Source organism: Lactuca sativa, chromosome 7 (genome assembly GCF_002870075.4).
Source record: "Lactuca sativa cultivar Salinas chromosome 7, Lsat_Salinas_v11, whole genome shotgun sequence".
NCBI lineage: Eukaryota > Viridiplantae > Streptophyta > Magnoliopsida > Asterales > Asteraceae > Lactuca > Lactuca sativa.
Window position 1 is genome coordinate 104,892,514 of NC_056629.2, and position 11,788 is coordinate 104,904,301.

An 11,788-nucleotide genomic window follows, 5' to 3' on the forward strand; every position below is an offset into this window, starting at 1 on the left:
CAATGAGGGATCCTCTAAGAACACTGTTGAGCCTAATCAATTTGAAGATCTTGATCTCACAGGTTTCGACAGAGATGATATTCCTACCAATTTTGGAACTAATGATGACTTTCGGGCAAACGTCAACCTCAACACTTTGCTAGATAATCTTAGTGATGTAGCTCACACGGCAACGAAGAGTAGGGATTCGGAAGACGCTCTCGAATCAACCCCCATTACTACAGAACAAGTGGCTGTCTCTTCAATTCCAATGGTGACTGTGTATGGGATTCCTCCCCTTGACATTGTTTCACCTACATGAGAGCCGTAAACTCATGGGGGAAGTGATTCAGAAACTGTAAACACCCCTAAGGGCCACCATTTGAGGAGTAAACTCCAATGTGAGGCCATACTCTCTTTACATGCAACCCTTGGTACTCCTAGCACTTATCGCAAAGTGTTTTCATGCTTTAGGATGTCCTTACTTGCATAATTAGTTGTTAAATGATTAATTAGATACTTAAATGTAGGGTAAATTACACCGTTGGTCCCTCATGCACATGTCAGAAAGCGTGTTTAGTCCCTATTTTCAAAATTTAACTCGGGCAGTCCCTCGTTGTTATTTATCTTGCACGATTAGTCCCTATGCACGTTAACCATTAAAGGCTTCCGTTTAAGCTACCCACGTGCCTTGCATGCAGGGGCATTTTCGTCTTTTTAGGGTTTGTGTCCATTCTTAATGTCGTTTCACCTCTTAGAAAACACTACGACCCTCTTTTCCTCTCCTTCGTCTCCTCCCCTCGTTCGATCGATTTCTTCCAAATAGATAACAATGATCGATATCAAATGCAATTGTGGAGCCACTTCAGTGATTCGCACATCTTATAGCAAAAGAAATTAAAATCATAGGATGGGTGAATGATTATGATCAGGACTGTGATTGTATGGCGTTTAGGATGAAACTTGAAGAACAAAATCGCAAATTGAAGCTTTACCTAGTTATTAGCTGGGTTTTTTTTGTTTCACTCCTTATATATAAAGTGTAGGTTTAGTAATGAAGTTGTTAGTATTTTGTTATGTGTATTTTGTATTGTTATTTGTATTAAGAAAAACCTTCAATTCCAGTTACAATATGTTGTGTAATCATAATGTGGTGTTATCAGTTGGTGTTCAAATTTAATGAAAATATGGTATTTGCAACATATGCAATATACCATTCAATACATGTAGCATCCAATATAACAATAAAAAAGGACAAAACTTTAAATATCCAAGATAACCATTTACCATTAACATAAAGGGACATCCAAAATAGCAACATAGTGTTATGGCATACAGATAGTTATCCTAGATAGCAACAAAGTATCAAAATACAAAACATAACAACAAAGTAATACGGCAATAAATGCCTAACAAAAACACAGTTATCCTTCATGATCATGATACCAAACTACAAATTCTCAAATCATGGGGCTTTTTCCCTTCTTCCCAACTCCTTTTGTTACACCACCATTGCTACCTACTGCACCTTCTCCTGTTGTATTCCCTGCTGCACCTTCTTCTGTTCCATTCCCAGCCTGTGATTGTCCGTTGTAGGTCCTTCCATTATGGCCCAAATTTCCTCATTTTGTGCATGTTACAGATTTCCATTTTGTGGATACTCCATCATCTTCTGTTGCAGATCTTCTTCTCTTTTTTTTTGGTCTGCCAATAGGGACACGATACTTTGGTGGTACCAACTTGGTAGGACATGTGCTGTTTTCCCACAAAAACCTCCCATTAATAGGTTCAACTTTGAAGACATACATTTCTTTCCAAGTCTTGAGCCAATAGGTTGGGTGAACCCATGTCTCAGGTATTCCAACATTTTCATTGTTGAGCCTCATATCCCATATAGCTGCTATACTATGTTTGCAGGGTATGCCTGTCAGTTCCCACCTGTTACATGAACAAGTTTGTTGGTCCATATTAACCACACACTGATTAGTACCTTCACTTGTAACCTGGTACTTCCCATTGCCACAGAACACTGCCCTACATTGTATTGCCCTTTCTTTAATTTTTTTGAAGGGTCTTAGTGGCTGTAGGAGTTAATGGGCCATTAACTTTGTCAATTTCTTTTTGAACCATGACAATTTTCCTCATGATATACTCCCTAATAAACTCCAAGCAACTGATAATTGGCTTATCACGACCCTTCACTATCTTGTTATTTAAACTCTCACACATATTATTCAACAAAGCATCACAATGTGCCCTCCCTGATAAAACATAACTGTATTAGATTATATTTAAAAATTATACACTTATCAACATAATATTATATACTTGAGAAGTGGGATATGGACCAGTGCTTAGGTGGAATAGAATTAAGCTAGTTATATGCTTCACTGTTAAGTTTCTTTAGCTCTTCCATGGCACTGTTGAATTGTGGTATGGTGGTACATGTTGCACAAGGCCAAAGACAATCCTTGAATTCCTTGCCCCTCCATTTACGTTTCATGTTCTCATGAAGATGCCTTAGGCAATATCTATGCTCTGTTGCTGGGAAAAGTTTCTCAAGTGCAGGCAATAACCCCTAAATCATCAAAAGAGTGAACTTGTTTATTGAATTGTAAAACATATAGGTGAAAATGAATGGAGAACTTTATTTACCTTCTGTCTGTCTGATATGAAAGTGAAGTTGGAGTTTGCATACAAACCAAGATTATCTCCTAAGTTAGTTAAAAACCAGGTCCATGAATTAAAGTTCTCTGCTTCAACAACTTCATATGCCAAAGGGTATGTGCATTTGTTCCCATCCAAACCCTGAATTATCATGTCAAACATAGTAATAAGCAAACAATTAACTATCGTCAAACATTAATCAAATACTAAAATATGATTATGCACATACCACTGCTGTCAGGATCATACCATGGTATGGACCCTTTAAGAATGCACCATCAAGCCCTAGTAAATCTCTTTTCCCTGCTGCAAATCCACTTTTCAGTGGACCAACACAAATGTATACTCGTTCAAATACCCTGGTCTCAGATGCATAACTTGGTTCACTTTGCACTTGAAGTTTGACTGTGGTGTTTGGATTTCTGCTTTGGACCTCCTGTAAGTAGTCTCTTAGACACGAGTACTGAGCAGTAAAAATCTCCCCTAATTGATTCCAGGGCTTTCGTTCTCACCCTATGAACTTTCATGTCTGACAATCCAACTTGGTATTTCTTCTCAAGCATCTCACATAATGCTCTAAGTGGTATTTCTGGGTTTGACTCCATTGTGTCAATAATCTGTTCAGAGAGAAACTTGTAGTTGCACGCCCTAATTTTCCTTGTTTGAAGATATGTATGTTGCTTTTCATAGGTCTTAACAGTCCAATTAATGTCTTTTTTCCACTTACTCACTAGTAGGACCCATGGGCATTTATGAATAGAAACATCTTTCACTTTCTTTTTCTTTTGATTTGGTCCCACTTTGTCATTACTGTTGCTGGTCCCACTTGTTTCTAATATCCCAAGGTTTGGTATTGTCCCTTTACAAACCACTCTAATCCTGTTTTTGTCATTCTTGACGAACTCTAACTCCCTTCTACTTTGTATGGAATGAAGATAAATTTGTTGTTTAACTTCCTTGGTTGTGCTAAAAGTCTGGTGGATGTAAAATGGATCTTTGACAGCAGCTGCTTCATTCTTATGTGCTCTTTGTAAATCTCTTATCTTCTTCCTTTTTTTACTAGCTTCACCCTCATCTGATGAAGATGCATATACTAATTCTTCAGTGTCTATAACCTCTAATTCTTCATCACCTTTTACTGCTTCATCTCGATCATCAGGAAAACTTCCAACCCACTCCACCTCTTTGTCAATGTTGAGGTGAAAGTTCTTCATATCAACCTCTGGATCATCTAACAAATTATCTTCATCAACTATGTAATCACTATCTTGACTGTCTTCGCTATCTTCATTGTCTTCACTATCATGAATGTCTTTACTAGCTTGACTGTCTTCACCTGCTTTTGCACTATTTGGTTCATCTTGTTCCATAGGAGTCCCACCAAAAGGTTCACACCATTCAAATATATCATCCCAAACATCAACATTAGGACATGTGCTTCCCATCATTGGTTCAGTCAAAGGGCTTTCAATTCTTGGTAAATAGGCAGGGGTTGAATCAACTGTTTCACTCAATGTAACAGGGGGTTGTTCCAAGATTGTTTCAGGTAATGTACTAGGGGGTTGGTCCATATTTTCTACATTCTCAAAAACAGGGGCTTCTTCACTAGGACCATCCCCTGAATTTGACTATGTCCATAACAACCTTTTACGACAAAGGGACTCAGGAATTTCGTGTATCTTTATCTTTGCAGGGTTTGGGGACATTTGATATGTATGCAGCTTGGTTTCCCAAAACTCTGTATACACTTCTATCATCTTGTGTTCATAAACGTATGACCTAAAGTGGTTTATATCTTCGTCACAGCCCAAAGCATACAACCCAAAATCTAAATCCCAGGTTGGTTGTTTGAAATGGTAGTAAATACTCTTACCTGGTTCCACACAATCAAACAACTCCATTATCTCATCCATATCATGCACCGAGAACAAGTCATTATCAATGCCATCAATAAATTTCATCTTCCCCTTTATGTATTTGCGGCCTGGAAACTTCGTCAAAACTCCACCATAGTTCAATCGTATCGAGAACATAGATGGATTGTTAGCTGCGAACCCAAAAAATAAAAAAAAAAATAAAAATTTACCTTTTAGGAACATATAATGGATGATCAACTGAAAATGTAGAAAATTTTACCATATGAGCTTTGGAGATCGTATTCCTCCCATTCTTGCCTGATCCTCCAGTTTACCATCGTAGAAAACTAGGGTTTTCTCGTGCAATGCTAAGGGTCGACGAAGGATGAAATGAGAAATGATCGGTTATCGAAGCCGCGCCATAATGGTTCATGTATACAAACCCTGAAAAGACGAAAATGCCCCTGCGTGCAAGGCACATGGGTAGCTTAAACGGAAGCCTTTAACGGTTAACGTGCATAGGGACTAACCATGCAAGATAAATAACGAGGGACTGCCCGAGTTAAATTTTGAAAATAGGGACTAAACACGCTTTCTGGCATGTGCACGAGGGACCAACGGTGTAATTTACCCTTAAATGTATCATTTCATGTTAAATAGGATTCGCGTGTGTGGTCAAGTCCTCACTTGAAACTTAGCATCCTATACCATCCGTTCATCCGAATCACCCACATCAGGTGAGTTCATACCCCTAAATTAACTTTTTAAATGATTTTAAATGCTTTCCTGGGGGGGGGGGGGGGGGGGGGAGAATACAAGTTGAACTATAGAGTTATTATATCAATCACATGTGATTAATAACTGTATAGCAAATAGATTTTTGCATGTTAAACTGTTTTATCCAGCTAAAGGTTTTTCAAAGCTTGTTTTATAAACTGAAATCAAGTCATAAATTCTTATTTATAAGTTTTCCAGAGGTTTTACCAAAACTTCTTTTTATACTCTTGTATTGTTAAATGCATGTCTGTATATGTATAGTTATATAAGTAATGTTTAAAGGACTTAGGAAGGCTAACTCACTTTAATTCATTTTCCTTGTTTGGATGTGGCTTTAGGGTATCGGTTATCCATCCGAAGGTCGTTTAAATATTAGTTATATATCATGTATACATATGTAGTCATAAAAGTTCTATCAGCCGGATCATCATCCTTTGGGTAGCAAAGGCAACTAGATAACTTCTCAAGTAAACTATAATAGGTATAGTTTAGAAACCAACCATAACTTTCATGAAGGGGAACCTAGTTATATCTATATTCTAAGCACTTATACTTTTTAATAAAGAGAAAGGTTATAGAATTCGAAACACGAGATACATCCTCATGACGCGGATTCCACCGTTGTCAAGTTGGTAACCAGAGTCTCCTGGAGGAAGAGCGGGCATTGTGTGTATAGATCTATACGGGACAGACACTCCCACATCCTGACTGCTAGCTACAGTCCCGACCGACCAAGCCAAGGGGTGACAAATGTCACATTCATTCCGACGCCACTAGGCTACGTTTAAATCTTTAAATAAACCTACTTAAGATTAAAGATTCTTTTAGACTTTGCAAGACGTATTGCTCATTTAATATTGTCTGGAGTCTGTACTTCTTTCTTTTAGACTTTGTTGGACGTATTGCTCATTTGATATTGTCTGGAGTCTATACTTCTTTCTTTTAGACTTTGCTAGACGTATTGCTCATTTGATACTGTCTGGAGTCTATACTTCTTTCTTTTAGACTTTGCTAGACGTATTGCTCACTTGATACTGTCTGGAGTCTGTACTTCTTTCTTTTAGACTTTGCTAGACGTATTGCTCATTTGATACTGTCTGGAGTCTGTACTTCTTTCTTTTAGACTTTGCTAGACGTATTGCTCATTTGATACTGTCTGGAGTCTGTACTTCTGTCTTTTAGACTTTGCTAGATGTATTGTTCATTCGGTACCGTCTGGAGTGTGTACTTCATCCGTTTGACCCTCTGAGGCGTGTTGTTCATTCAATACCACCCTGGGGTCTGTATTTGATCCTTTTAGACTTTGCTAGGCGTGTTGTTCATTCAATACCACCTGGAGTCTGTATTTATTTACCCTTTTAGACTTTGCGAGGCGTCCCGCCTGGAGTCCATGTTTTGTTTACCTTTAGACTTTGCTAGGCGTGTTGTTCATTCAATACTACCCGAAGTCTATGTTTTATTTACTTTTAGCCAGCAGCATTACTGCTGAGGTAAATCAAAATATTATTTTCCCTATTACTTGTGATTATGATCTTCTCACATATTATTTAAAGTATAAATCATATTTTGATAATGATAGTACCTTTAAAGGGAAAATGTTTCTTAAACATAAAACAGATGGGTCTTGGTAGAAGTCTGCTTTTAATAGAGATACTCCTTGGTTTAAACATAAAACAATTGGGTCTTGGTAGAAGACTACTTTTATTAGAATACAGGATTTTCTGTAAAGGATTCCAATACTCTGTAAACTCAAATCACCATCATTGTGTGAGGATATTTTTGAAGTAAAACATGTATTTATATCAATGTCATTAAACACTTATGAACTCACCAGCATTTAAAAATGCTGATACTCGCTTTCAAAATAACTTGTATTCTCAGGTCATCGGTAGACAGGTACACTCCGGGAGTTTTTGTGAAGACAGCCTAATGCCGAGCTGCATTATATGTTATTCTCTGTATTTACCTTGTTGTTGTTGCTAAATGTAACCTATGTAAAATTATTATTATTATTAATGCAATAGTTGTTGTACTTTGATTACTATACTGCATATGTTGTGATACTTGACATGACGTCATCCACCCCAGAACGTTTCAGCCGTTCTCGGTTTTAGGGTGTGACAAATTATAGCAACCTATTTTTGTCGCCCACCAAATTTCAAAAGAAAAAAAAAACACAACCCGTTCGACGCACGGGCCTCATCACTAGTTATAAGTAAAAATGAAAGAGTTTGTTCAAAAGAAAGAGTTTGTCAAATTTGAGGGTTCTTCGAAAAAATAAGTAAGGGCTTTTCCGAAAAAAGAAATGTCTAAAACCAGTGGACTATCTACAAACCTGCTAAAAATGTCAAATAAAGAAACGAGAAAATAAAATGTCTTTCTTAAGAAAGAAGTATATATATATATATATATATATATATATATATATATATATATATATATATATATATATATATATATATATATATATATATATATATATAATAGTTTGGGGTTTAATTCGAATAAGCTCAATATATTATGATATTAATCCTAAAAAAATACATAATTTTTTTTGTTAAAAAGTATAAGTTACTGTCTTAAATAAAAATTATATGAAGATGAAAAACAAAATGAAACTCAATTAAGAAAATGTTACGCATATGTTGAGTTACTTTATTTCAACTCATTAACTTATTATATAAACATGATTTTATTTTTATATAACGTAAGAAAAATGAATTTGGAAATACTAACAATATCATTTTAATGGTCTAATTGTTGAAAATGATACATAAATGTATGTATCACTTTAAACAATTACACAAACAAATAAAAATATTATTGGCATTTTCAAACCAATACGAATATTGAATATCTCACTTACATCTATTTTTTTACCGTTATCAAAAAATTAGAATTCCAAATTATTACAATTTTAGACGAAAGCTTCTTCTTCTTCTTTTTTTCTTTATTTTCCATTTCTTCAAACGTTTTATCTTTTGATTGTAGTTAAACAAATCATCAATAACTAGAAGAAATCATGCGCGCCGTTGGCACTGTGTTCGTTTTTTTTCTCTTGTTAGCAAAAAACCTCCTCTAATAACAGTCAAAACATTAGTCAACAGAAGGTTCTAATTCTGGAAAAATGTTTGAATTTTATTATTACCTTGAGTACCGGTTGGACTCAAAACGCGGTTCGAAACAACTTTTTTCCATCTTTATGATGTTTTAAAGGCTCTAAAACCACTAATGACCTATCTTCTCCAAATGTAATCAATCACGTTCTTTGTATCAGTTCTAAATGAAATGTAGGTCTAATCCTGCAGTAAACCCGAATGTTTCCTAAAAATTTAAAGATTGTGGAAGGTAAAGACAACATTTTAGTAATGTTTAAATTCTCACAGAATCATCTTCAGAACCACTTGAATAACACTCAATCAGGTTTTCATGTTTTGAAGTAAGAAGATATAAACTTTATCATAAGCCCAAAGTCTTTAAAAAAATAGTTAAGGGGTATTTGTGTAATTTACCGAATTTGGTAGACTGAGTTTTTGATATTCTGTTGGGCATTGAGAGATAAAAGGTACTTGAATGGCTTTACTAAAATCCACACCATGTTCTTGAACAGAGTTAGTGATTATTTGATGTTGACAAAAAGGGGTTAATTCCATTCTGGTTTGTGCAAACTGGGGTGGGAGGTTCCCTTCTTCATCTTCCTCGTCTATGAAAGATTTTGAAAAATCTTCAAATTTATCTACGGTTTCAACTCGCTTCCAAAAGTGTTGCCAAAGAAGTAATTTTGCCATTCGGATTTTAGAATGGAATCCGTTGGTGAATTTTGTATTCCGAAATTACCCTTTATCACTGAAAAAGAAACGAAAATGTATTGCTTAAATTGTTAAAACCTGCTCAAATTTATAAACAATAAAAAAAAAAATATTATCCCTGTAGTGGTCGGAAGATGAATGGTTTGTATGAATTGCTTCGTCCTTTACCATAAAATCCTACATATAAATCCTTTTTATTAGAAAATTAAAAAAAAAAAAAATTAATCATTGTAAATTTACAAAATATAGTCTCACCTGAGTTGCAAGGCTATAGGTTTTAGCATTTGTCTTGGTTTATATTAAAATGTTTTGATAATCAAATTGTAACTTGGTTTGGTTCAAATCGGAATGGAATTTGGTTGACTGATTTAACCATTCATAAATCAATTTGAACAGCAAAAAAAACTGTAATGAGGATCGAGGATAGATAGAGCAGTGATTTGATTTGAAGAAACATCATATTCATATAGTTGTGTACAAAAAAGACCAAAATATAGTAGCTTTTATGTATTTTGCCATGAAAGAGATTGTTATTTCTTGTGGTCCAAAAGTAATTTGGAATGTTTATTTTGAAAGAAGCAGAAACCATGATTTTATAGAAACAATTGCAGTCCCTTGTCATCATGGATAATCATTTTTTCATTGTTTCTTCGGGTTTTGTTGCATGATGAATCGTAAAACCTGCAGAAGGAAATAGTAACATACTTTCATTAGTAACATATTATGTGATATCAATAAGAAAAAATACGTAAAAACTTGATGAAAAGCTGAAAAGGTATCCAAAAAAAACACAATTATAAAAATAATATCAAATAGTAGTAAGCAACAGATAACAATGCAGCTTATAAATTCTACATAAGTATATAACATTAGTCAAATCAGGAATAACCTATTAAGTTGAACTTATGAGATAAACTATCAAAGAAATGAAGAATAAACAAATCATAATGTGCCAAAAAGCATACTACAGCCTAAACAATAGAGTGACAACATTATATAACAAAGGTAAGACAAAAATTAGAAATTGTGCCAACAGAGTAAAAACCATTTAATGATATAAATTATGGATTTACCTACCTGTCCAAATCAATATAAACAATAACAACCTGGTGAAAAAAGTTAGCCTTTAGAGACTTTGAGCATAAACTGAAATTAAACATTTCCAAAATAAATCTCACTTATATCATTCACTAACTTAACAAACAACTGATTGCCGATTCATTCGCATTTGCAGGGACTTTAAATTTTTGTCCCCATAAAAGGTATTAACCTTGTTAAGCTCCTGAAGTATTTTATCCCCCCAAATTTCATGCCACTGGTAGAGCACTATACATAGAAGAAAGTGATTTTCCACAAAAAAAAAAACCAAGAAAGTAAATTTATGTAAATATAGTCTGGTTACAATACCTCACCGTCATTTTTAATGCTAAACATAGTGGTATATTGAAAAAAAAAAAAAAACATAAGTTTCTCTTAAGCATTTCATCGAGCAGGTGGTAGACAAACTTCGAAGTAGAAATTCTGAAAAAAAATCACCTACATGTAATTTGTGTATAACACCATTACATAAAGATATAATTGAAGCAAAGAAATTTAAAAGGAAATTAGTATTTTGGTCTCAATTAGGCAAATAAAGCTTATACAAAGAGGAGATTCATATATCAAATTCACAATGGCAGAGAAATTATGAAATTACACACAGATGTTGTTAGAAAGATATGATCAAAAGTGGAAAAAATTAAAGAAATAAACTTATTAAAGTATCTTACCAAGGCTTAGTGTTTGTTATGGTGGATGGCGAGAGAAGTGTGGTGGTATTGTGGAAGCTCTCTCATTTCTAATCATACAGTTTTTTTTCTGATCCTGAATTCACATGAACCTAACGATACTGTAACAATTACCAAATCAAAGACCGAAACAAATTGTAGAAGTGGTGAAATTGGAAATCTAAATCAAACCCAAATCGAAAGAAAATCACACATATACAAGTGAAATTGAAAAGCAATTAGGATTCGTGTAGTTGGTGGTAGGATGAGCAAAAACCGAACCGAAAACCGAAAAACCAAAAAAAAACCGACATAACCGAAACCGAAAAACCGAAACCAAAGCAATAACCGACGGTTTAGGTTTGAATTTTACAAAACCGAAAAATAACGGTTTGGTTCGGTTTTGACGTATAAAACCGCCCATAAAAACCGAACCGACCCATATATACATTATTTATATTATGATTTAAACTTTTAGTGTTAGACTTTAAACTTTATCTCTTTAATACTTTGTGTTTATTTTCAACAAACTGTTAACGGTGTTAAACTTTGATCTTTTGAACACTTTTATGCTTTTATAATACTAGAATTCGTACTCTTTATTTTAGTATATTTAAAGTAGATACAATACTATTTATCGCAACATATTTTCACTATGTTTGAACCCAAAAACTAGAAAAAAAAAACAGGAGCTCATAAACCCACGGTTTAAAACCGAAAACCCATAAACCCAACCCGGAAAACCGGAAAACCGACCCATGCAAAAACCGAACCTATATGGTTTTAAAAACCGAAAAACCGACTTTCTACGGTTTGGTTTGGGTTTAGCCAAAAACCGACCTAAACCGACCCATGCTCATCCCTAGTTGGTGGCATACCTGATGCTTCTCCCATAAACTGATGTGGCTGTGGACCGGTGGAAAACTGGTAGTTC

General features: G+C 34.7%; 2 protein-coding genes across 8 annotated transcripts; both read right to left on the bottom strand.

Moving 5' to 3' along the window:
* Positions 1–1,240: 1,240 nt before the first annotated feature.
* LOC111896688 (uncharacterized) lies at positions 1,241–11,133 on the bottom strand. 7 transcript variants are annotated; one of them, XM_052765231.1, is made up of 8 exons: positions 10,858–11,133; positions 9,675–9,769; positions 8,792–9,265; positions 4,783–4,966; positions 2,876–4,693; positions 2,635–2,787; positions 2,328–2,557; positions 1,241–2,240 (listed from the first exon to the last, which is right to left on the bottom strand). In XM_052765231.1, the coding sequence occupies exon 5, from the start codon at positions 4,215–4,217 to the stop codon at positions 3,030–3,032; it is 1,188 nt and encodes a 395-aa protein (XP_052621191.1). In that variant the 5' UTR covers positions 4,218–4,693; positions 4,783–4,966; positions 8,792–9,265; positions 9,675–9,769; positions 10,858–11,133; the 3' UTR covers positions 1,241–2,240; positions 2,328–2,557; positions 2,635–2,787; positions 2,876–3,029. The 7 variants fall into 7 exon arrangements, 5 of the variants coding, with proteins under 5 accessions (XP_052621191.1, XP_052621190.1, XP_052621188.1 ...); XM_052765230.1 differs by having other exon boundaries at positions 4,783–4,946; positions 9,344–9,769; positions 10,858–11,126; XM_052765228.1 differs by having other exon boundaries at positions 9,344–9,769; positions 10,858–11,126.
* Positions 1,440–3,021, bottom strand: LOC111896686 (uncharacterized). Its single transcript, XM_052765757.1, has 7 exons — positions 3,005–3,021; positions 2,876–2,963; positions 2,635–2,787; positions 2,371–2,557; positions 2,107–2,240; positions 1,620–2,060; positions 1,440–1,556 (listed from the first exon to the last, which is right to left on the bottom strand). Exons 1-7 carry the CDS (start codon positions 3,019–3,021, stop codon positions 1,440–1,442), a joined length of 1,137 nt encoding a protein of 378 aa, XP_052621717.1.
* Positions 11,134–11,788: the final 655 nt, after the last annotated feature.